The 26,836-nt window shown below is 36.1% G+C and overlaps 1 protein-coding gene across 1 annotated transcript in view; it reads right to left on the minus strand.

Annotated features, from left to right (window-relative positions):
* Nucleotides 1-73: 73 nt before the first annotated feature.
* PRMT10 (protein arginine methyltransferase 10) overlaps nt 74-26,836 on the minus strand; it is a 103,478-nt gene continuing 76,715 nt past the window's right edge. Inside the window, exons 4-7 of the mRNA XM_089791313.1 lie at nt 2,385-2,574; nt 1,018-1,203; nt 813-896; nt 74-702 (exon numbers count right to left, since the gene is read on the minus strand). Of these exons, the coding sequence (XP_089647439.1) occupies nt 526-702; nt 813-896; nt 1,018-1,203; nt 2,385-2,574 (637 nt within the window). The 3' untranslated portion in view covers nt 74-525. The remainder of the gene's footprint in view (nt 703-812; nt 897-1,017; nt 1,204-2,384; nt 2,575-26,836) is intronic.

The raw sequence follows: 26,836 nt of genomic DNA on the forward strand, positions 1-26,836 counted from the left end.
TAGGCTTAGAATAATATTGGCAACAGACAAAATAAAGCATATGTAGAGCGCAAAAATAAGTTTCACACCAGCACACAAAAAAATATAACTTACATTACTGAGAACAAAATCCTTGCGCTTCATGATTCACCAATCTATAGCGATCAGAAATTTATGACCCGTCAAAAGTTGAAAAGTAAAAATACTCAAGGCTGCCATATGTTGTAGACCCAATGCTCAATTTAAAGCTATGCCCTTCATGTGTACACATAAAATTAAAACCCAACACGCCCATGAGACAAAAATGGCAGCTTGCCAAACCTAAGTCATTATTGTGTTGATTGAAAATTTAACTGCACCTATAGCCCCAATCATCAAGACCTCACTTCCTCGTGTTTTCAGTTAATTTACAAATGAGATGTATCAGCTTGAAATTTTTAAAACGTTCAAAAGGTCCATGTGGTTGATATATCAGCAGCTTATGCGATTCTGAGTGTCATTTGACACCATCATTTCAGATAATACCAGTTCATTGAGATGAAAAAGCTATTCTATGCAATAATTCAAGGTTACGGAATCAGCTGTTTCTCCAGATGAAAGTGTTGATCTATATAGAAACTGGATATCCATCAAACGATGATTCTCTTTGGAGCGAGTCATTGTAAAAGTTCCTCCTAAGAAATCCCCTCTGCTTACTCGTGTAGAAGGATTGAACAAAAACACCTGTGTTTAGCAAGAAATTGTAACTGTGTCTAAGCAACTTACCAAAGGTGAGCAATTACTATCAGAAACACATCTTATCATATTAGAAAGAAGCAAGATAACTTCCAAACCTGCTGACCCCAGTGAGTTGGATTGTCTATGCTAGGAGCAGTTGTTAATTCAACTACACGAGTTGCTGGACTGGAAGCACTTCCCTGGTAAGACAAAATCCTTAGATTTGATCATACAAAAAGCCAAATCTAGTTGTAATACAAACAGTTTAAATGAACCAATAAATGGAAAGAATGTTGAAGGAAAGGAAATTATCCTGCATACTCGAAAATGAACATCAAACCATCCAGCAAATCCACTGAATCTCCCCTGTTCAACAGTAAAGGGAATTGTATATTCCGACTGCACACAAGAAATTTCATCTACAGTTGCAGTCAAACAATCAATTTCATTCACAATGGCAGGGGTGCCAATTATTTGGTGTGGATGAAGATTGTTCCAAAGAGAGGTCTGCAAAGAGTTGTTTTGAAATTCAGTGTAGCTGTAAAAATTCCTATACCAGATAAGAATGAGAGCAAAAACCACTTAAGATGTAACTTGACAAGAGATTTAAAAAGATTCCTAAATTTCAAGAATATTTTGCCCGAATAGAGAAAGGAATAGATTATAGATATGATATGGCATCTAACTGTATAAGTAATTCATCAAAATACCAAGAAGCATATGCAAAACCACAACGTTTTGATTCAAAAGCCAAAAAAGTCAAGGAACTAAATCTTTGGCAACCTACTTATCTTTTACCTTTTAAAACATCTATTAGAGATTTCTCTCAAAAGATACTATAGCTAGACAACTCCATTTGCACATACACTTCACAATCTCTCACTAATAGCTTACACGAAGAAGCATTTGCGAAACCACAACGTTTTGATTCAAAAGCCAAAAAAAAGTCAAGGAAATAAATCTTTGGCAACCTACTTATCTTTTACCTTTTAAAACATCTATTACAGATTTCTCTCAAAAGATACTATAGCTAGACAACTCCATTTGTACATACACTTCACAATCTCTCACTAAAAGCTTTAAACCACAAGCCAAGACTCTTTTCAAAGCAACCATTCAGGACAAAAGTAGGTGTGCCTATCCTGTAGAAATGGAAATGCTGAGGTGAGGGCTACCTTTATATTAATAAAAGTAGTGGCGTGCCATAAAAAAAAATGAAAATTCACAGAAAACAGGGGAGTACTAAGAACTGATGAATTGGTATTGGTAAAGGTTTGCCTATCCTGTAGCAATGGAAATGCCGAGGTGAGGCAGGCATACCTTTACATTAATAAAAGTAGTGACTTTGTCATAAAAACAAATGAAAATTCACAGAAAACAGCGAGTACTATGAACTGATAAATTGGATGACATCTATTAGTACAGAACACAGTATATATTTTAAACAATATAAAAATTTAAAGCATATATTTGACTACTTGCAAATCTAGATCAGAAAAAATATATGTATCTTGTACCAGTTATGAGGAACGATTCTCAACAGAAATGCTGCCAAGAATTACAAAAAGGCAATCATTCCTATAGAAACATCTGGTTTACTATAAAGATCACAATATGTTCCATCTCATTTCTTAGCTTTCTGCTGCTTGAATTGAAAGAACTAAATCAGCTATTACTATATTTGTCACCTGTAGATAATACTTCTTTTGTTCTTCACAGTAGGGCTGTGTTAGGATGCTCATATCAACACCATAAAAGTCATTGGTATCCTCTATAAAGTTGTTCCAGTCTGTCACAGCATTTTCATAATCGAGCAACTTTTGTTCCCCTTGACCAGATCTGATTGGTGCTAACCACATTCGTGCATGGCTGGGATACCTGCAAGATGCAAGCTTTCTATTATCTACAGATTATGTTCTTGGATGGGAGTAAGTTTCTAAGTGTTTGGAATATGTCACAACCTGAGACAATTTGCCCATTACAATGACAATCAAATATCATATAACACCATTTCTCCAATTTGTTGAACAACAGCCACAGCAAAAATGAGACAGAATATGGAAATGTGAGATAAACATCAAGAATGCAATTTTTCTCAAAGATAAAATGCAGATTTGCATGATGAATAATTTTAGGAAGATTTCAAGATTCTTAAAAGCAGATAATATAGAATTCCATGGCAATGTCCAAGAGAAACAGTGGTAGCTAACCAAAAACGAGAGTAACCATCAAATGCTGCACAATATATGACACTATATAGAAATGGGAAAAAATAAGGAACAAAAAGAAATAGATGAAAACCTGCTAATGCGCACTCTACAACTCAGAGACAATTGAAAGAAAGCAAACCAGACGCTGACTGAAGAAATAGCGACAGTTATACACAAGGAAATTAGTATTGTGTTTATGAATTTATATGTTACAAGAAAACCTGGAGCATTAACTCAAAATCTCAACTGGCCTTGTAAAAACTAATACAAATCTACTCTGTGAATATAAAGAGATGATTCTTATACACAGGAGTGGCAACAGGAAACAAGAAAATAAGATCTTATACCCTAATATTTGTTTCCACCATTGCATGAAATTAGCAAGGGCTCAAAGTGAAACATGCCAGAAAATTGTATAATGCATTAGAATTCTACACAAGAATTTGGAAGTGTGAATGGTAGAATTCCAATAAGTTATACGAAATCCTGGCATGTTTCATGAACTTGAACTTACGCATCACTGAGTTGATAACTTCTTCATTCCTTCAACAATTAAAACGCATGAGGCTTCAGATATGGTGTGAATAGTAAATGAAGCCACTTCACAGCTTCAAGCAAAGTTAGGATTGCTTTGGCTAACAAACTCACTGAGGATGCATAGGGAGGCTAGTGTTAAGCTGCATTTCAGTGTAGCAAACAGTCATTTTCCTATTTAAATTGTGCTTTGAAATAACCTGCTTTGCAACAAGCATTGGCAATTTCTAAGAAAACATATGTTTTCATTATGCAATACAAACAGAACTAAACACGCGTTTTTATGATTCTTGGTCAAGGGTACAATGCTTATAAAGCACTTCTTATCAAAATGAGATTTTATATCTTTTTACTGATGTGTGACCTAAGTTATGGTGGCAAAAAGCCCACCCTTCTAAAAGCAGGGAGCAAAAAGCCCAAATACAACACGTGACCTAAATAACAGAGATTATATAAAAGCTACTAACACCCATGTTAATTATAACTGCAATACAAAGTCTGAAACAAGCACTTATTTCCATGGTAACCTAAAAACCTGTCTACCATCCCCTAAAATGCGTCTTGGAGACAGAGTTGTGTCTCCAGTACCACAGACGTCTCTGGAAACTTCCCAAGGAACATGGTCTTTTTGGCTGCCATTTCCAAACTCTACCAAACAATAATTGGCATCTCCCACTAAAGAACTTAGGGTAAGAAGCATTAAAAGGCAAAAAAGGAAGGCAGATAAATAAAATAAGCTTGCACAATGTTTCATGCTGATATTTTGGATGATACAAAAATCCCTAATTACTGGTTTGAGTTCAATTCGAAATACAGGTTCAAAGAACTGGTTCGGCGGTACGGCAAAAGTTTGGAAAGGGTTTTGGGTTCCTTTGGGTTCGTTCGTACAATAACGTGTAAAAATTATTTTATAAAAAATTTATATATATATATGAAGCCTAGAAGCATAGAGTATCATAATATCATATGATTTAATCATTTAAACAAAAACACCATAGGCATAAACTTTAAACATTTTAGTTGTAATCATAGCATCATGAATCAAGATCATACCATCATATAATTCAATTTTCAAGTTCTACATCAAAGATTCAAAACATTAAAATTAAATCATGATCCACAAATCATAGCAGCAAGTTCAAGTATCATTGTTTCAAGTTCAAGTTTCAACTAACCATAATGCATAAAAGTTTAATATTCATCTTCTTCTTCTTCTTCTCGTAGTCCTTCCGCATTAGTTGACTCAGCAATGGAGCCAAGGCCAATGGGATCAGCACCAACAACAATAGTATGGGCATCAAAATCTTCAAAGTCTTCAATTGTAAGCTGAGAAGCCGAAACATCCAAGTCCGCCAACTCTGCATCTACATCCCACCTCTTTGTCTCCCCTTATTTGTATTCTTAAGTCTTGTGCAAAAGGCGACACAAGTTGTAATGCACAAACACCAAGTTCTCTGCTTTTTGATTGCAACCAATTGTGCTTCATTGAATGGATGAAAGAATATGTGCTCCAATTCCTCTCTGAAGCGGATGAAATAGCAATCTATGAAAACATAACATGTAAACAATTAAAATAAAATTTAAATTATGTATCTTGAATCTTAGAATATACTTGTGATATCAATTTGATTGCAAGGGGCTGCAACGTTTGGAATCTTTGGCCATGGAGGTACCACCAACTATGAGCATCCTTCCTAAACTGATGACAAAGAGCATAATTACATAAAACTTTTGAATCAACAAATTGTATGAACTCATCCGTAATCAAATCTAGCATTTCATCATCAGGAAAGAGTCTTTCAAATGCTGCCTTATATCCATCAGACACTTCTATGTCTCTATAGGCTGGTAGCCTTCCTGGTAGAACAGTATACTGGGTGCTATCGTATTTGGGCGTCAATGCATAGGCAAGCAAATGTAGAGGAGTGGTCATTTTGTTCCATCTTTCTATAACAATTGAAGAAGGTCTCTTGAGGATCTTGTTCCTTCTCATTTGCAATGCCTGATCTTCTCAAGCATTGAGTCTATGCCATCATAGATCTCTCCAAGGCAAGGCTTATCCATGTCTATGTACCTAAGCATGATCATAATGGGTGCAATGAGATTAATGAGATATTCCACATGTTCCCACCAATTTTCATCCAATATCCTCTTCCTTATTTTGGTTGCCCTCTCAGTGTTGCTTTGCCTCCATATAGCCCAATTGTTGTTGATTACCATATTGGTAAGTGCCTCTTTCACTTGCATAAGTTGTCTCAAGACGATTACATTTGATGCAAAATGTGTCTCAGCAACCTGTAACATAAAATAGAGCAAAAATAATACAAATTGTTGGATACATACTTGATAGAAGAATACACATCATTATATAATCAAAAAATCAAAAATTGTAAGATACTATTTTTTTTAAATTAACTAACTTGAGTTCAAGTTTACTTACCTTCAGCCACTCCAAACATGAGAACATTCTAAATATCCCTTGGATCATGTGGTGGTTTGTGATGAACATCTAGATTTCCTTAGCTTCTGCATACACCTCCTTGATCCACTGAATACTCTTCCCAATCTTTTGTTGCATAAGATTGAATGAGTGAACTGCACAAGGTGTCAAAAAATATGTCGGTATCTCTCTTCAACGAACAAACCAGCAGCTCTACAATTCTTTGTGTTGTTCCTTATAACTTGGACAACGTTCTTGCACCCACTTGTTCAATGGTTTCAATTAGGATATTATCAATAATGGCCCATCTTTTACTTGCCCCTCACAATCCACTGTTTTCAAAAACATTACCCCTTTAGGAGACACTGCCAAAACCCTACTATTCTATGGGGTTGGGCATTCAGATGAGCCATGGACGATTTCTAGCATCTTTTCACCCGTCTAAAACAATTGCTACCCCTATCTCGATCCATGAATCCTTGATGGGGTTCAATTGCTCATCAATCAACTTGACCTCATCCTCCAACAAAGTGGTTCATACTCTCTCAAAACTGGGACCTAAATACCCTGCAGCTGCTTTATTAGCACTTCTCAACATCTGCTTGAAATATGGAGAGCGAACAAGATTAAAAGACAGCCCATTTGCATACAAGCATCTTGCCGCATCAATGTCGGCAATTTCTCTACTCTGATTTTGAAATGCAGTTTCAAGTGGTCCCTTTCTTTTGTGTGAAATAGGCGCTTCATTTTGAGAATCAGCGACAGCTGAGGTAGTATAGAAGGGGTAATTTTCTGTCACAACATCTAGGGTGGATTTCATTCATTTTGCTCTTTTCTTATTTGTATTGCCATCATGTCATTTTGTCTAACTTCATCTCTCTCTCAGCTCGCTCATGCTCTTCAATATATTTTAATATTAATGAGTTTCCTACAAGTGCATTTTTTTTCCAAGACATTTCTTTACTCTTCTACCAGGGTATCCACATAAATGACCCACCACACGATAATATCAATTGTTTCTTTCTACATCACAACCCTGACATTTCCAACGGAAGACACCACCTCCTAGAAGAGGTTTTATAATATCCACATACTTCCACAAAGGAGAATCAGATGGGAGTTTTATTCTTTGTGGGATACTGGCATTGCCTTCTGAGGAAGATGTAGATCCCTTTGAAGCTCCTTTTCCTAGGATAAGAAATTGTATACATATTGACATATCGTTATTAAAAATAAATTTTTAGGGAATATAATAGCTAGATCTTATTGGCAATGAAAGACAATTGAAAAAAATAAAAAGATTAAACAAAACATTGAAACAAAAGCAAAATAGAACAAGAGCTTACCTCTTCCTGCCATTGTATGCTTGCAAAGATGTAGCAATGAGACGCAAACACTTCAATATAGCTCACAAACCAATCTTCCAACTCCATAGACAAACTTACTTTTGCTCAATCACCTATTTGCTTAAAAAATCACCTATTTGCACACCACAAATGATGTTAGAAGCCAAAATAACCTATTTTCATTCAAAATAACATTATCAAATTTATTATAAAAAATGACTTCAAAGCTATCTACTACAAATTCGCCCAAGTTCGCCTCAAATTCAATCTAGGCAATGAAATTCGCCCACGTTTGATTTTCTAGACTATGGATTCAAACCACCCCCTAGGAATTGGAACCCTGACCGAATTTTGCTCAAACCGAACCAGTATTTCGAACTGGTTCGAACCCAAGTAACTAAGGAAAAAATCCTTGCAAATATATAGTGATTGGATTTATTGACAATTTAGACTTTTTGGGAGGCACATTGACAATTGTATGACTAATTTTGTGTCATTGTAATCGTCTAAAGAGAAATTGCCTTGAATATTTACAATTCTTGTATGAATGATTCTCTATTCTTTTTCTCAGAATTGTGTCATGAGAGATTTTTGAAATTATCAAATTATAATTTGTTTAAAAGGCTTCTCCAAGTACTTATTGATGTGATTTTTAGTCCACTACAACATGTAGAATCAAGCACTCAATGTTTCGAAGTCAAACATCAAATACTCAACTCTCTCTTGATAGAAGTCACTTCTTATGCTAAGCCTACAAAATAAGATCACAAGGTGACTTCAAGGTTCTCTCTATTGTGGACACTTGCTCAATGGAAATGATGTGATTTGTTTGACCATCAAGGGGACTTTGTTAGTTCATTCAAGACTCATCCACTTGATTCTAATCATTTTGTTTTCAAAGTGAAAATATATTTTGGGTTTACGGCTTTGGACTCTACTAGGTGTAATCTCGCCAACAACTCCACCCACCAAATGCAAGCTTCTATGGAATATACTAGAGGTTTTCAAATCAATCTATCACCTTTGTTTGAATGCAGCAAGAAAACATCCACCATAACTTTCATCAAATAAGCAACTTCAACATGACATGGAAACTACTCCAAGTAAAAGATCTACTTTATCATCAACCTTATCGTGTAGATCTATTTGATCTTTTGATGAAGAAAAAAAAATCTCTTGATACTCAACATTGTCCAACTTTCTAACTTTCATTAACTCTTCTTAAACTAGGAATATCTTGGGGACGATTGTGATGGCTCATATTCCCAAATTGCTACATCTTTCAAGTCATCGTCTCCATCCTCTTTTAAGTTTTCTCATGGCTTGGCTTGAATTAGCAAGCTTGAACCTGCGTCTTGAAATTGTAAACTTGATTAAGCTGGATTGTATTCGTAAACTCATAGCAGTGAGATTTCTCAAAGAGGAAATCCAAGTCGATGAAATTTTTCCGAATTGTGAATCTTGATTTATCTTGAATAATCTTAATCTTGATTTGGATTTGCATGTCAACAGAATAACTTTTCCCTCCACTTTGAGCCCTCAACCTTAGAATTAAAGATTACCTCTCTCCTATAGCTTGCATTTGACATCCTTGAGGTCTTGATCATTCACCTTGTCATCATCCTTCCCCTTCAATGAAACTAGCCTTGTAAAACCAAGGGAGGAAAATGCACTAACATTATGGAATGATGAGGAGACAACAGAAAAACTTCAAATCATCATGAAATTAAATTTCTTCTAAATTTCACCTCCTTCCTATCATTGCAAATCATTAATTAGACTTCAGAATATTAATTTTTTTTGGCAAGCCAAGGATAATACTCGAATTCGAAATTTTATAAGTTAGACTTGCTAAATCTCTTGAATGCCTTGGTGAATTTTATTGCCCAAGTAAAAAAAAAGTTAAAATTTCCTCAAATTAAGAAAATATAAGTTCCAAACATTTATTTATGGCAATAGAACCACTTCACTCCCTTTAATCAATTGAGACTCTATATCCTTAATAAAGCTTTGAATTTAAATTTCATTTTAAATCCACACTTACTAAAGTATTTTGAGTGAAGGAAATTGTAAATTTAATCACAAGCAACTCCGATCTGCACTGAGTTTTCAATAGGACCAAATCAAGGAATGCTAAGTGGGGAAATAGATATTCAAATCTCATTCCTCACCCTCTCAAATAAAAGGATATCGCAAGCCCTCTTAACATCAATTAAAATCACAACCCCTTGATACTGTGCAACGAACTTAGCAAGTCAACTAGTATGCCAGCTACTAGGATGACTCAAACTTGACCCTTCATTGCTAATTTGGTACCTTCCTAGATCTTTACCAATGCAAAGATAGAATGTTTTGAGATTGTGTTAAAATGAATTTGCTTTCCCCCATTATATAGCCGATTTATTGATAAGGCACGATACCCTACTTGTAGAACGACTTGGCTTGTCTTTGGCCAATGAAATACCATTTTTATTAAATCAAATTGGGCCATACAAGCCAATGGGCCAAGGAGTTTTTGATGTTTCAAGTGTTTATTTTATTTCCTTTCAAAACACAGTTGAGTTTATGTCATAGATGACTCAGATATAGAGTAGAGATTTGACATAAGAGAGGAATCCCCCTTCTTATGAGGAATTTCTCTTATTGACTTTTATGACCACCAACTCTAATTCTTATCAACTTTGCATACCTCACACGAAATCATAGCGGAAATCAAAGTGGTGGGAAGATAAAATCCTCGTGCCCTGGCAAAATCGATTTCAACTTAATTGTCTTCACTATCACACCTCACTCCTAACATTGCTCGTGATCTAAGAAGATTTTTTGCCATTTATTTAGTCACCTGCACAAGATATAATTCCATTATAAGCAAGGAGGAAGTGGTAGGGGAGGAGGCAAAGATGTTTTCTTTGGACTGAGATCAAAAATACAGTGTAACACAAGGATGTGTCCTCCCACCAAAACTAGGCCGCACCCGAGACTGGGCGATGGCGTCTCGACGTCTCAAGCAGTGCCACTTTCGCCAGAGACGACGAGATGTCTCTATATCCCCTGTGGGTGTGGGGGAATGCGAGGGGGGACGCCGAGATGTCTCTTGTAGCAACAAGATGGGGGACATTAAAAAAAAATTTAAATAAGGCATTGTTTTAATATTTTTTTGGTTCTTATTTTGTTGTCATGGGATGTGGGGCCCATTCCTTCCTCCTTTGTTCAAAAGCCTTCTATTCTTTATTTTTATTCACATTTTCATTTCTATATCTGAAGACTGATATATAATATAAATTTAAAATTATATAATTTGACACCCTTTCATTTGTTGATGTTTAATGTTCATTATTTGTCATTTGATCATGAATCATGATGTTCCAATTCAAAACTTCAATGCAATGTTCAATGTTAAAGTTTTTTTACATCTTTATATCTTATATTGTAAAATTGTAGTACATCTTTTCATAACTAGCATTTTAAGTACCATATGTACAGTATATACACCCCTGCTCCCCCCACCATCCCCAAATCAAGCCCCTATGTCCCCCCCATCTCGGAAACTTGTCCCCCCATCCCACCATCCCCCCGCCTCACAAGGCGATGTAACTATGCAAAAATATGAGAGGATAAAATCCTTGTTGAAGGGCGGAATCGAACCTCTACGAATGACTCTTTCTTTTATCAATCTTCAATGCTTCATGTGCTCATATTGATGCACATTATTACTTCCTACCATCTTTTTTCACACAGACACCTGAAATCGAGAAGCAAATTTTATTAATACCATGTGGCAAGATTTGTAGTGATGCCTCCCTCTTTGGATTACCAAATGATCCACAAGACCTGATCTTTGCTTGTTGATCCTTCCTTGGATTACCAAACAATTCAGGAAGCTTGATCTTGGCTCTTATGTTTTTTCTGATCCCTTATGCCAGGGTCCTTTTTTGCAAGTTCCCCTTTTGGGACACAGGGTCCCTTAAAGATGAATCATTGATGGACTGACTACCATGCCACACACGCTTGCTAGACCATTTCATTCATTTGCGATGGGTTGATTAGCATGTTACACACACTTGCTAGATCATTGCACACCATCTCTTCGGTATTTCGGTGTACAAGGTGTGAGACCTATGTTCCTAGATGACTATCCTGTGATCCAAGTCCATACTTCAATGTACAGCGAGCACAAGAGGCGATAAATGAGGATGATGATGAGGATCCTCTACCAAGCGCAGATGCAATGGAGGCACAGGACTGGAATGATACACTAGTAGTGGGCAAGAGAGCAGATGAGAGACCACCATCCCCCATAGCAGCTAGGCCACTATGGTCCCACATGGCACAAGCTCAAGTCGAGATGCACCCACGTTGGACCAAATAGGCAGAGCATGGAGAGTCTAGTTGTCCACCACCCATGGCCCATCTACAAGATATGGATCTTGGGTACTAGGCAAGAGATCTAGGTATAAAAGTAATGATAAATGATAAATGATTAATGTATAATTGTGTGTAACAACCACTTTTTCTAGGTCTTAAGTAACAACTAACATATCAAATAAATACAGTTATCACTTCACTTTCATAGGAAGACAATTATATCAGTTACGTTCATGTGAATGAGATTAACGGTTATAATCAGTTAAATGGAAATCTCATAACTAACAATTGAAAACACCATCAATGAATTTACGATGGAAATTAAAATCTACATACTATGGAATTCAAAACCAAAATCAATCTAGGGATGCTTTTGCAAACACCTAGGTTAGTCCACAAATACCACTTAGGATCAAATGACAATTACCATCCAATACCACTATATCAAAATCAAATGACGATTACCATCAATTACCACTATATCAATTAGGGCACCAATTGCCATTGGATTATTTAGGGCATCACATTCCACTATGTCAATTAGGGAACATTGGATCATATAGGGCATCAGATACCACTGTATCATTAGGGGAGTCAGATACCACTGAATCATTTGGGGCGTCAGATACCTTTGTTTCATTCCTTTTGTTCCTATTGCCAACTGTGGCAATAACATAGGATTAGAAGATATGCTCATACTCATTATTCTTATAAATGAAAGACTGAAATAACAATCCTATAGATATATTCCATATTCAGTTGGAAGGTCAACCGATCTAAATGGTTACCAATTACATTGACGAGAAAGGTTGCTTTCATCGGAGGAAATAACCGAATTCAACAATATAGATTAATCCATCATATATTCTACTTGTATAAATATCATAAAAAGTAAAAATATATGTTACCAATAAATGTTTAAATGCTCAACTTATCTTTATCTGATGCACATCCTGACATCTTGTGAAAGGGGGAAACATTGTCAGAGGCTTAACCTCCGAACCTCGGACCATAATTTATCCCCACACAGTCTCTAACAAGAAAGGCCCTCCCTACCTGGAAATAAACATGGAGCAACTCAACTACCTACTGAGCATCTTGGTACTTGTTTCCACCACTCGACTAGGCAACAAGATCTGAACAATGGATTATCATGAGCTGTCTCAAATATTTATATGTAATTATTTGCTTCTGATTTATGTTCACTTTATCATGCAGGAGTATTTTCGTTCTCACCCTTCATCTTGACCATGCTGGTCCTTGCAGATGAGTTCTTGGGTAATTCCATTAAGGAATTTGATTATTGTTTATAAGGTACTAATATCTCATTAACGCTCAAATCTGCTCTATGGCATTATAGATGAAATATTATAATCCTTTCCAATATTAAACATTTGAAGAGGGATCATGAAGATCATACACAAGCAGCAGATTATATGCAAATACCACAAGGATACATAACTCACAATATCAGTAGCAATCTAAAAGCATATGAATGTTGCATGTAAAATAACCACCAACAGAAGCGAAAAGTATTCAGGACAGCCATTCATGTCCACAAATGACCATATAGATAGCAATCCAACACATGATCGATGACAATCAATATGGAGAAGTAGCAGATATTGAGGCCCAATAAAATCATGAACAAACAAGCAAATAGTTATACCATGGAAGCCATAAAAGAAGTAGTCAGGGGTTGAAACAATATCGTGGATCAAGCTCGGCTGAGAGATAGGTGCTTGACCAATAGTCCAAACATGGAACAAAATGTATATGCATCGATACTCTCCAATCGTGAGAGAGGATTAAAACTCTGTTCAAAGAGAAATACCAAGACACTATCACTAGACTGTGATCAAGTTTCACGCAGAACAAACGCAAGGATCTTTTTTTTAATGATTCACAATAGGGAGCAAGTTGAGGTATATCTCCCTCCCTGGCAGTAGGAGTCTCAGTTAGAAGAAAGAAAAGGTGGCAGTGGAGGAGTTACAGTACCAACAAGAAGTCATCACCCCCAAATATTTAAATGCCCATCTCAATAAATATAAGGCCCGATGGAGAATAAAATAAAATAAGAAAGGTGGCCATGCATGAAATAATAATAGACCACCGCCAAGGTGAAAGAAGTAATAATGTCTTAGTATGTAGCATCATGGTATCTATAGATACCTATATATGTATGTATGCATATACGTGTACATGTAAATCCCAACCAGATATTTCTAATGTATACACCAAATATCGAGTATGCGTATACGTCCTTATATATATAAAGTTAGTTTGCGTATGTACACATACATGTATGTACATGTATAGATATGTAGGTATCAATGTCGACATGATAAGACATGATTATACATTAGAAGGTTCCAATCAACAACACAATTACAAAGGTACATACTCATTCAATTTCCAATTCATGCTTAGAAATCTCTTTTACTATTAAATGATATGTAATTTAACGAGTTACCTAATGGTCGCCCAACGTACACTCTTGCCTGCCTAGTCGTTATCCTTAACCCTGGTGGTTCGGAGCTTGTACCTATTTGCTCAGTGATGGTGGTGCCCCTCCATGCCCAATTCCTTTCTGGTAATGCTTCCCCTCTTCGACGTGCTCCTGCAAGGGAATTCTCGTTGATTATATTATATTCCTCAATATAATAACAATTTACCATAACAAATTATTATTCATAAACCACCATAATGGCAAACCACCATCCCAGTTCCCATGATGAATAACCAATTTTTGAGATTTCAAGATAACAATATAATAGTATCATAACAATTAACTAGCATGTCATCTTCATATGAAGTTATAACGATTAACCATCTTACCATTTTGCAGGATTATAACAAATTTAACTGTCAACTGACTTCATGTGAACCTCAACGGCTATATGAACATTTTAAATTGGGTCGAAAATTGGGATGTAACATTGTGAATGATATGTAATATGTAATTGTAATGAGAGAAATGTTATATATGCAGCGAGCACGAAGGAGTGGAGATCGTTTGTTAGAGATGTCCGCACAGACATGGCCACAGAGGCAAGGACTCTTTCCACTTCCCAGATCCATTATGTTAGGAGATAAGAGTGTGGTAGACACTTACACATCTTTATGCCTATGGCAATAAAGCTAGATTTGATGAGAAAGAGTGGCTAGAACAGCAAGGCAGGGTATGAGAGAATCGATGCAGATCTCACGGTTAGTTAGAGAAAAGAACTCCCAGGAGTCATAGATATGTTTCCACTACACAGAGAGCAACTCTGTCATCTCACCCTAGATCAAAGAGATCTCGCATTGTCCAATGGACAAGGCTTGATACACTATTTTGCTATAGGGCACATTGTGTACTTAATGCCTACTTTGTATACCAAAATGGTTTTTAGGGCATATATCCTAGATATTGGATTTGTGCCCGGGAGGCCGGATTCAAGTCCAAGTCTGATCTACATCAAGATTCGTGCCTAGAATCATCTAGATTCAGGTAGGGTCCTTGTTTTGGATTGTGGTTTCGTCTAGATCCGTGGACTGCGAATCTGAATGAATCAACGGTGTCAAACCCGGGCCATGCACGAATCCATGCAGACACTCGTGAATACATCACGAATCCCCAAGGACCCAAAGGCCAAACATGGAATAAATACATATAATGTATGTATATATATGTGTGTGTGTGTGTGTGTGTGTGTGTGTACTCACAAATCCTACATAATGGGAAAAATAAAAAATCACAAATCCACGAATCCTATTCATGTGCCCAAATCAGACTCATATCCCGAATCAGTAACCAAGGCACATATGTGGATATTACATTCTTTACTATCTCTTTCTATGATTAATGTATTTGCATAATTAATTACATAAAAAGCAAAATTCATAAAAATGCAATGGTAAGAGAAAGAAAATGTACTTAACATTTAAATCACATTTGAGACCAGATAAAAATATTACTTTGAAGGAAAAATGTAAGCACATATGATGAAACTGAATAATTAAACATAGAAGCAACATAAATGCAAAATATTAATAGGTTCCTTAAAAGGTACCCCATTCATATCTGCAATTTTGTATGCACATACCCATATACTTCTATAGAAATATAAGGACCTAACCAGTTAGGACTAAACTTCCCTTTTTCACCTTGTAAAGCATTTACATTCCTCTGATTCTCATAAAGAACTAAGTCACCTACCAAAAAGGATCATTCAATCATTTTACCACTATACCTTTTATTGACAGTTTTGTGATAAACCATGATATGTTCCAAAACATTGATCCATTGTTCATCCAACATTTCAAGCTCTTGCAAAAATTGTTCTCAAAAAGTGTCCTTGCCAATTATGAGAGAAACTCTCAAAGAAGAAATCTCTAATTCTAAAGGCATAACTGCATCTACCCCATAAACCAGATTATAAGGAGATGTCCCAATCACAATTTGAACACTAGTTTTATAAGCCCATAAAGCATAAGACTGAGTGTGCCAATCTTTAACATGTTTATCAACTATATTCCAAAGGATCTATTCGATAACCTTGTTAGAAGCTTAATCTTGACCATTAGATTCAGGAAAGTAAGGAGTAGAGAAACGATGACGAATACGGTATTTCTCCAAAAAAAGCTTTTACTTCTTTGTTTTTTAAATGAGCTCCATTATCTAAAATAATTGCCATTGGAATACCAAATCAAACGATGATATTTTAAAGAATGAAATCACAAATAACATCCATTGTAGTTGAACAAATAGGAACAAATTCAATCCACTTAGGAAAGTAATCTGTATTCGTGAGAATGTACATATGTCCTTGAGAGGAAGGAGGAGAAATCTTACCAATAAGATCAAAAACCCACACATTAAAAGGCCAGGGTGGAACTTGAGATCGCAAGGGATATGTTGGAGCATGGATGAGATTATTATGATGCTAACACTGCGGACACTTTTTTACAAACTCAAATGAATCTTGTTCCATAGTTTGCCAATGGTATCTCATGGGAAGAAGTTTGTTAACTAATGACTTCCCACCAAAATGCCCCACACATGATCTAGCATGAGCTTCTTGCAAAGCCATAGGGATTTCATTTTTATTAAGAAACCTAAGCAGAAGGCCATCATAAGAGCACTTGTAAAGAGCATTGGCAAGAATTATATAATGAGTTGCGTTCTTTCGGATTCTACTTCTATAATTCCTAGTCACTAACTCGTGAAATGATCCATCTTTGAGATAATGATAGATATGCGAATACCACTCGCCAAGATGCAAATTAAGACAAGATACATCTAATGTGGTGTCTTGAGAAATTGCGGGACTTGACAGTTTGAATAGTGAATTGAAAATTTAGCACACCTTCCTCTAAAGTAATAAGAGATGTTGAACTAGCCATAGCATCAGCATGTCGATTATCTTTTTGAGGTAAGGCTTGAGTGGAGAAAGAAGAAGCTTTCCCAAGCAAGCCAATTGCAAGTTCTCCATATTTGGTCAATTTATCATTCATGGTCTGATACATGACATTAATCCGTTGCACAAGAAGTTGTGAATCACCAAAGATTTTAACGTGTTTAATTTGTAAAGACAAAGTCACCTTTAATCTTGTGACGAGTGCTTCGTACCCAGCTATGTTATTAGTACAAGATAAATTAAGCTTATAGGATAAAGGAATAGACTTCTTAGATGGAGGTATCAATATGACACCTGCACCAAATCCAGTTTGACATCTAGATCCATCAAAGTACAATTCCTATGCTTCATCCATCTCAATAAGCAAGACAAACTCATCAAGGAAATCAATTGGTTTTGATGTAGGGAGAGGAGTCTCAACCAAATGGTCAGTCAAGGCTTGCCCTTTAATAAATTTATGAGAAATAAATTTTAAGTCAAACTCTGTCAAGGGCGTGACCCATTTAGCAAGATGTCCTCATAAGTTTTTTTTTTAGAAAAGATGCTTCAAAGGATCAAACTTCAAATAAACATCAACTTCTACATTTATGAGATAATGCCAAAAATTCTGACAAGCAAAAACTAGAGCAAGACATGGTTTTTCTATCCTTGCATAAAATGTCTCATAATCAATTAATGGATGACTTATTTAATAAACAACATGCTCTCTACCATCTTGATCATGCTGAGCTAAGACAACACTCGGCACCTTAGAAGAAATAAAGGTATAAAGAAAGAATGGCTTATTTGGTTGAGTCAATTGTAAGATGAGAGTAGCGAGATAAGTCTTGAATTGTTCAAATGAGAGCTTACAGTCTTCATTCCAAGAGAATATGGAATCTTTCTTTAGCAATGAACTAAAAGGGATGGTACGATCCACCAAATAAGAAACAAATCTATGAATAGCTAGTGTATCTTTCCCTATAAACTGCAAAGTTACGAGATATTTTGAGGAGGCGTATCAACAATAGCATTGATTTTCTTTGTATGTACCTTGATACCTCTATTAGAGATGATGAACCGTAGGAGTTTCCCACTATCAACCCCAAAGGCACATTTCTATGGATTCAAACGCATATTATAATTTCGTAACCTTTCAAAGATTTGTCTAAGAGTAGGGACATGTTCACTACGTTTCACAAATTTAGCCAGAATGTCATCAACATAATCTTCGAGAATCTTACATTGCAACCGTGAAATATCAATGTCATAGCACCTGTTGATAAGTAGCACCTACATTCCTTAGTCCAAAAGGCATCATCACGCAACAAAAGGTTCCCCATTGAATAATTAAAGCGGTCTTATATTGTTCATAAGAGGAAATGCAAAATCTGATTATATCCAGAGAATCTATCCATAAAAGCTAATAATGTGTGCCCCGTTGTGGAATCCACTATCATGTCGATGTTAGGCAAGGAAAAATCATCCTTCAAGGAATCCATGTTCAAGTCACGAAAAAATTAGTACACATCCTTATCTTATTTTCATCTAGTTATCAAAGAACTCAAGAACTTCAGTGAGTTGCTTTCACTCATCCTCATCCAAACATTTCCAAAACTTAATAACCCTTTCAGGATCGTTAGGATCAACCTATACGTCTATTGTTTTGGTGATCAAGAGATTAATCTTTTGTGATTCTTCCATATGAGGGAGAGGGTCAAGATACGGTTCAGATTCCTCTTCCTCTCCAAAATATCGGTTAGTATCCAAACAATGGTTTTTCTTATGATGATGGAAAGAAGGTAAATCCTCATAGACTCCAAGAAAATCAGCCAAAGTGTCATCAAAGGAAAAGACATTTAAAGATGGTTTCTGATCAAATGTTATAAGATGTGAGTTTGATAATTTCAAAGGACCACTGCAGATATGATTCACATTTGGAAAGAAAGGAGATTGCTTATAAGGATTAAATACCAAACCATAAGTATGTTCACAATCATCATTTGATATATTTGACCATTAATCCATCCTCAGTGAGCAAACGCTATGCAGGACCATAACAATCACCCCATATTGGAAAGAGTTAAAGGAGCTTCGTAGGTCACTATGTCGTAACAATCAAACTTCATAATTTCAATGGTTTTATTAGATGAAGCAACAACAAAGTTATTATTTAACTCTCCTAAAAAGGGAATCGAAGCAACCTTTTCATGCTTAGGTGGTTTGGGTTCTTTCATGAAAGAAAGGTCGAAAACCCAATATTCACTATTAAATGTAGGGTTGAATCTAGAGTATCCCAATCATCCTTGAATAAAGAAGAAGAAGAAGAAGGTTCCTCACTAATTTGATTTTCAATTCCAAGTTTTACCTCTTGTTTTTTCTCCCTAGGTTCTAACACCTTAGAAGATTCGACATTCAAACAACTATTAGGCTTATCATCTACATGAAGTGTATACATCACGTTGTTGAAGATGAACTTAACTTTGGGATGAAGGACAGAGGGAATAGCATGCATGTTATCCAACCATGGTCTTCCCAAAAGAAGGTTGTAATTGAGAGGTCCAAGCGTCACATGAATTTGAGTATCCAATACAACCGGACCAACTTTTATAGGTAAAGTTATGATTCCCAAAGTCTTCTTAGCAATGTTATCAAAGCCATGAATAGGGATGCTATCATGTTTTATGCTGGACATATCAGTTTTGATAGCTTTCAACATGTCCAAGCTACACACATTCAACCCTGATTCATTATCAATTAAGGTTCTATGAATGAGGTTCTTGTTGATGAGAACTGCAACCATAAGAGCATTGTATTCATTTTGCATCTCTTTAGAAGGTAGATCATCTTCAATAAAAACAATTTGAGTAGACACAACATGCATACACTCCAAGAAACATTTAATATTGACTTGATTAGGAGGTGGCACAAGAAGAGTAGACAAAGACTTTTACAAAGCCTCGTGATGTGTAGGAGATGTTTAAAGAAGTTCCCATAAGGAGATCTTAGTAGGAGTAAGGTGTAACTGCTCAACTAGATCATACTCATTTCCTAAGGAACTAGGCAAACAAGGTGGTTGGGAAGCACCGATTAAGAATAAGGAAGGAAAATAGTAGGTTGAGGATTATTCTTTGTTCGATAAGCATGAGCAACAGAAGTGTAATTGGGTTTTCCCTTAAGAACTATAAGAGGCCTATCCTCTTGAGGAGATCCCTTAAGAGTGATAATGGGTTGTTGAGGAGGACATCCTTTAAGAGTGATAAGAGGTTGGGAATATCACACAGGTTCAATGTTAGAAACAGTGTCACACAAAGGAATTCATGAAACAGTTAAGGTTTTTCTTGAAAGATGTAGAGGAAGACATTAGAGGAATCGATTCAATTAAGATCTAATTCTTTCATCCAACCCTTCACTACTAGACACCTTTAGGGGTCCACTAACAAACACATCATCAAAGTACTCATGAAAGAGATTATAAATTTTGAAAATAAAACAAACTACTCAAAATGAAAATGAAATGCAAATATTTTTGTGTTTTCCTTTTAAAAAGTGAAATGCAAAGCATAATAATGCAAACAAAATTTGTATTTTATGTTTATAAATGCAATGCATGTCAAAAGAGAGATCTAACTACCAAGATCAAAGAAGGAGGGTTCATGTTGGGTTCACTAGAATGTTCAGAGGGGAAATGGCATCAATGATAACAACGCAAACTAGATGTAACAAGTTCAATACCAAAGAAAGAGGGGCTTCCAAGCATAACTCTCAATAAGACCTAGATTTGATTAGCAAAGCCAAAGTGTGATAAAGGGATGCCAATACGAGACCTAAAGACTTATTAAGTATACTAGCAAGACATATTTCATGCAATGTCTACATGATCAATTAGGAGCAAGAAGATACTATAGATCTTAAATGTGTACAAACAAGCCAATATAGATATTAAAATAACTAAATACTAAAGGATGAAATAAATGATGGACTCACCTTAATGTGTTCGAAAAAGTAACTCTTTACTCGAAAAACAGCAGATCTCGACTTCTTTCTAAATATCTGACTACAAATTCCCGAATGAAATGAAAAACCCAGAAACTAATTTTCTAGTCGAGGAGCAAAGAACAAGTTGACCTGGTGGTAATCATTCTAGAACGATTCCTGCAATGTCATCGTGTTCCTAGGGCACTATAGAAAGGTTGACCTAACTTCTCCAAAAAGGTCTAGGGGAGTAGATTTCAGATCCGAGACTGCCAAATTTGACATCCTACAATGCTATAACAGATCTGGTGTGTATGGGAGGCTATAAAGGGTTTTGGCTTAGTCAACAACCTCCCCTCTCCTACTTTGGTGATTTTTGCCTCCACAAATAACAATTAGGAAAGATGTTGTGTACGCATGTGGTGTCTGTGTATCGTAAATTGTAGATCTAGAATGTAAAAGTGCTAAAAATGCTAAGAATCTACTATATATGTGAAACCCTAACAAGTATGTTAAGTGTATGAAGATGCAAAGAATTAGATCTAAATATAATATAGAAATCATATCAAACCCCCAAGGCCAAAGTACAAAAACCATCTTCATGATCCCCTTGCATCTCCATGATATGTTGTACTTGAATGTTTGGTGTAGAATGATAACCTCACTTTGCAATGAAGAATAAGAAACCGGCCCTTTGCTTTCACCTTGCAATTGCTCCATGTTAGATTGGGGTGTCCACATGTGCTTCCTTCATGTGCAAATGAAGGGTTTGATGTCCTTTTATAGTGAATTTTCCAAAATTACCCCGTGGGAGCTAATTGCAATGAGCAGGATTTTATTGAGAGTAAATTACGTCTGCGCCTAAAATCACAAGACCCTTTGGAACAAGTTGACCTGTTCTAGCATAGGTCAACCTAGTCCAGGAAGAGGTTGAAGTTGGCCTATTCCCAAGGAGATCAAATTTTTGGGTCCCATTGTTCCAACTTCAAGAATTGCAGAGATTCTAGGTGTAACATATATCAGAGTTTGATAATATGAAACTAGATTCGAGATATGAGGCCTAGAAGGTGGAGGATTCCTAGAAATTAGAACCTACCTCAGCCAATGTGTGAGTGGGAAATCAAGGAGGATTTATTAAGTCCTACCTCAATTTCACCTAGGAGAAAGAAGAGAAGAGAGGGAAAGTGTGTGCTCAAAGTGAAATTGTGAAATGCAAACACACTAAAGAGGAGCTAAAAGGTCATATATTGAAGTCCATCCAATTTAAGACAGTACACCTTTACTATTAGCATGGTGGTGTATGAACTTATTTTTGGCTGCATATCTACAAACACACACACACACACATACATACACAAATATTTTTAAAAATACATGTTTTTTTGTACACACAAACCCAAAATGAATCTGAACCCACCCAAAATAAAATTGAACAGGTTTTAAACCCGCATCTGAACCTGAATATGAACCAATAACTTAGGTTTTATCTCGACCAAAATGCCTAGCCAGCCTTCCACTATGCTTCTCCTTGATGAGATTCTACTTCATAGAACTCCTTGGAAAGCACAATTGACTACCTCTGAATAACATACCATCCTAGATGATGAAATCCAACCACTTGGTTCTGCCTAAAGTAATAGGTTCTATACAAACTTTCCAAGCTTCACCAAATCAAGATCCTCTAGATACAAAGTCTTGAGTTCCTTGAACCCAACAACCTCAATCTACACCTTTGTCAGCAAAATTTGTCTCGTGCTAAGAACATCAACAACCCGATTAGACTTCCCACTCTTGCATTTCAAAACAATTGTGTGGCTGTAAAAAATCAACCCATTTTAAATGCCTTTGAATCAATTTTCCTTGACTATTCAAATATTGCAAAACTTGATGACCAATAAATAAAACAAAATGCTTAGGCAAAAGATAATGTATCTACTTTAATGCCTAAACTACAACATTGAATTCCTGATCATAAATAGAATATTTTATTTTGACATCACTTAACTTCTCATTGAAATAAGCAACAGGTCTACCATCTTGACTCAAAACAGTTGCACTGACACTACCACTAGCATCACAACACCTTATTAAAATCAAGGAATTTTAAAATAGGTTGTTCTGCAACGTTTTGTTTTAACAGTTCAAAACTCTTGTCTACTCCTTCAGTCCACTTAAACTCTTTCCTATCCTCTCTCATTGTTTCAATCAAAGGGTCCACAGACGTTGCTAAAACTTCTGACAAACTTTTTGTAAAAGCTAGCCCAACCGTGAAAAGATCTTACCTCACTAAAACTCCTTGGAGTAGGTCATTCGAGGATAGCCTTCACCTTCTCTAGGTCTATTTTAAGACCTATTGAAACTACAAATCCTAGATACACTAACTCCTTCACAAAATTGTAGTTATTCAAATTAATCAACAATTTTTCTTCCTTAACCTCTCAAAGACCCTATGAGTATGCATTATATGATCTTCCAATGTGTTAAATGAAGATAAAAATATCATCCAATTAAATAGTGACAAACTTACCCAAAAACTATTTCAATACCTCGTTCATGAGTCACATGAATGTGCTTGTTGCATTGGTCATCTTAAAAGGCATAACTAACCACTCATACAAGCCCTCCTTTGTCTTGAAAGTCGTCTTCCATTCATCTCCTTCTCTAATTTGGATTTGATGATATCCACTCTTCACATCTATCTTTGTGAAATACACAGGTCGTCCATGCTTGGCAAGGGAATGTGTACTTGATAGTGATCTTGTTGATAGCTCAAGAATCTATATGAATCCTTCATTCTCCATTTTTCTTTGGTGCTAATGTTATTGGTACAACACATGAACTCAAACTCTATAATCAACCCCTTCTGCAACGACTCTTCCACTTGTTTGTTCAACTCTTCACTTTTTTCTAGTCTCATTTTATGTGTTGCCTTATTCAGCAAATTGGCTCCTGAAATTATGTCCATCTGATCACAAATCTTTCTCTCAGAGGGCAATCCATCAGTCACATTTTTTGATACAACAAACAAATCCGTGACTTTTGCAAGTACATCTTCTACTTTCTCTTGACAAGCTTTTGGAATTAAAGCAAAATATATATGCTCATACCTCATACCTTCTAGGAACTTCCTTCCATCAACTAAACATATTTTGGCATTACTACATACCTTTTCTTATACGTCCTTTAATGGCTCCATCTTATGTCTCACTCCATCCTTCATCAAAGAATGGGTATTTGCATACCCATCAGATATTACACAACGATCAAACTATCAAAGCCTCCCTAACAACAAATGCTAAACATCTATAGGCATAATATCACACAATACCTCATCATGATAGTTCTCAATCTTGAACTTTACCAAACATTATTTATTAAACAAGGCCTTAAGATCCTTTTGCAACCAAGTAATCCGGTAGGGATTTGGATTTTTCTCTCTCTAACTTAACTTATTAACCATTTCCTCAAAAGAAAGATTGTTTGTGCTACCACTATCAATATTGACATCGCGGACTTTACCATTGCAGATACACCTTGTGCAAAACAAATTCTTCCTTTACTCAAGTTCATTCTCATCACTCAGCAAGGCTCTTTTGGTAATTGTGACTTCTCCTCTTTCAACATCTTCAGAATGTGATGACTTGGCATCTTTGTCTACATGGGCATCTCGTGAATTGCCTTCTAATCTTATGTTAGTTCTCCCTTGATGTTGGACACTCATAAGCTCTATGACCTTCTCTGCAATGGAAACATGTCCCACAAAGGCCTCCTCTTCCTAATCCTGCTCTCTTCCTTTTCCTCCCTAATCCTTATTATTTTGATCAAAGGAACAATTGAAATTATTTCTCTTATGATTCTAATTGCTACTAGACCCATCATTTTTTTATCTTCATTTCGACCTCCGTAAGACCTTCCGCTGGATCTTCCACCTTGCTTGCTTTTGAACTTCTTGTTCAACTTTTCTTCCACCCTTAAGCAAACTAGTATGCCTCTTCACTACTGTTCATTCTAACCAAACTCTATTCCTCCTACACACTCAGCCTTAACCCATTAAGGTAATGGGCAACTTTCTCTTTGTTAGCTTTTGCATGGCTTGTTGGGATGAGGACTCGATAGAACTCTTTTGTATACCCTTAAATATATCTTCCCACTTGCTTCAACCCTCGCATTTTCTTCACCAAATCAAGCTCATAATTGACAGGAATGAATTATCTCTTCAATTTCTCCATCATCCAATCCCATTTTTTTATTTTCTCTTTTCCTCTTCTATTTTGCTCCAACTGAATCTCCTACCACCAAATTGTTGTATGACCCCTCATATTGGCCTTCGCAAATTTGACCCTCTCAAGATCTTTGATATCTTCATACTCAAAATAATTTTCTAATTCATTGATCCAATTCTTCAGTTCCTTTAGGTTAAGTTTTCCCAAAAAAGTGGGAACTTCAATCTTGGGTGTTTTTCCACTCCTAGGAACGACACTGAAAAACCTATCCCCCTCAAGATCCCTCGCTACTTTTGCTCCTTCATGTTCAACATAGCCTTCTTCAAATTTGTCTTCACTTTCATCTCTTGCCACAATATTCATTCCCAAATCTCCTCTTGCAATACTTGTATTTTTCTTTAGAGGGCTCTAAAACCCTCTTATGTCACACCTCCAACTCTTTTTTTACAGTTCCTTCATAAAGGGATTTTTGTGCTTATCATTAAGACCCACAACCACCATCCCGATGCAAACTACCTCACGTTCGGCTGTCTATCGACATACTCAAGATCTGTTGCTCTAATGCCACTTGATGAAGGGTACACCCCTTATTAACACTAAACATACAATTGGGTTCTTATTATCTCCAAAAATATAGAATTACAATATTCAAAAATATGACATGTAAAGCCACATGGGTATTTTTCTTTACAATATTATGCAAGTCAGAGCCACCATATACATCCAGAGAACTGTCCTAGACAACCCTACAATCCTTCCTTATATATATAATTTTCAACAGCCCAAGAAGATTCTACAAATTTTAACCCTAAACTTTTAGGTTGACCAACCCTAAGATATTATTATTTATATTTTATTACATTAGAGTAGCCCACAACAACATTTGAATCTCAAAAGAAATTCAAGGAAATTTATTTTTGTCTATTTCAGGTGGTGGAACTTTCGGAGACCATAACTCATCGCTAGCTGCTCTGATTGTCTATTATGACTCCTCTATGACCCCATTTTCGATTGCAAGCTCTAGTCAGTCAAAGTTTGACCCCTTTTTGGAGCCTCTAAAGCCTTCAAAACTGAGTTCAAAGTTTTTATACCCTGTTGTCAATAACAAAAAATCAATATCTTCAAAAATAGACTTGATCTTGCAATGAAACTTCACTGGAAGGCTAATCTATCCAAAAGTGAACCTCCAAGGAAGAAATTAGAACAATCTGAACTCAAATGACCAAATTACTAAAAAAAAGTAAGCTTCCAAAAGTAGCAACTATGCACTGAAATAACTCTTGTTGAAAAAACAAACCTAAAATATTTTGGGTGATGCAAGATTGCCCTTACAACCATGATGCAGGAGCATCAGATCAGCTCTTGTTCTTTATCTACTTCAAAATGAGTATATAAGGTAGGCTCATACTTTCGCTAAAGTGGAGACAAAATGTAGCATCTTAAAATGAAAGCGCCCAATCATTTAAGACATTTTAGCTCCCGCCATTTAGTGATTCATGGTCTATGGATGCATTCTTCTTTTACTCATCTTTTTCCCAATTCTTTTTTTTTCCATCCCCAAGACCCCAAAATTATCTCTCCTCGAGATAACCTTGGTATAGGTAGACCTATACCCAGGCCCTTTTTCGTCTTGGGACCGGGATTGCCTTAGGTGTTTAAATTGTTT

The sequence above is a fragment of the Cupressus sempervirens genome, chromosome 7 (genome assembly GCF_028749045.1).
Source record: "Cupressus sempervirens isolate cs-2001-9-10 chromosome 7, ASM2874904v1, whole genome shotgun sequence".
In the NCBI taxonomy this organism is placed as follows: Eukaryota; Viridiplantae; Streptophyta; class Pinopsida; order Cupressales; family Cupressaceae; genus Cupressus; species Cupressus sempervirens.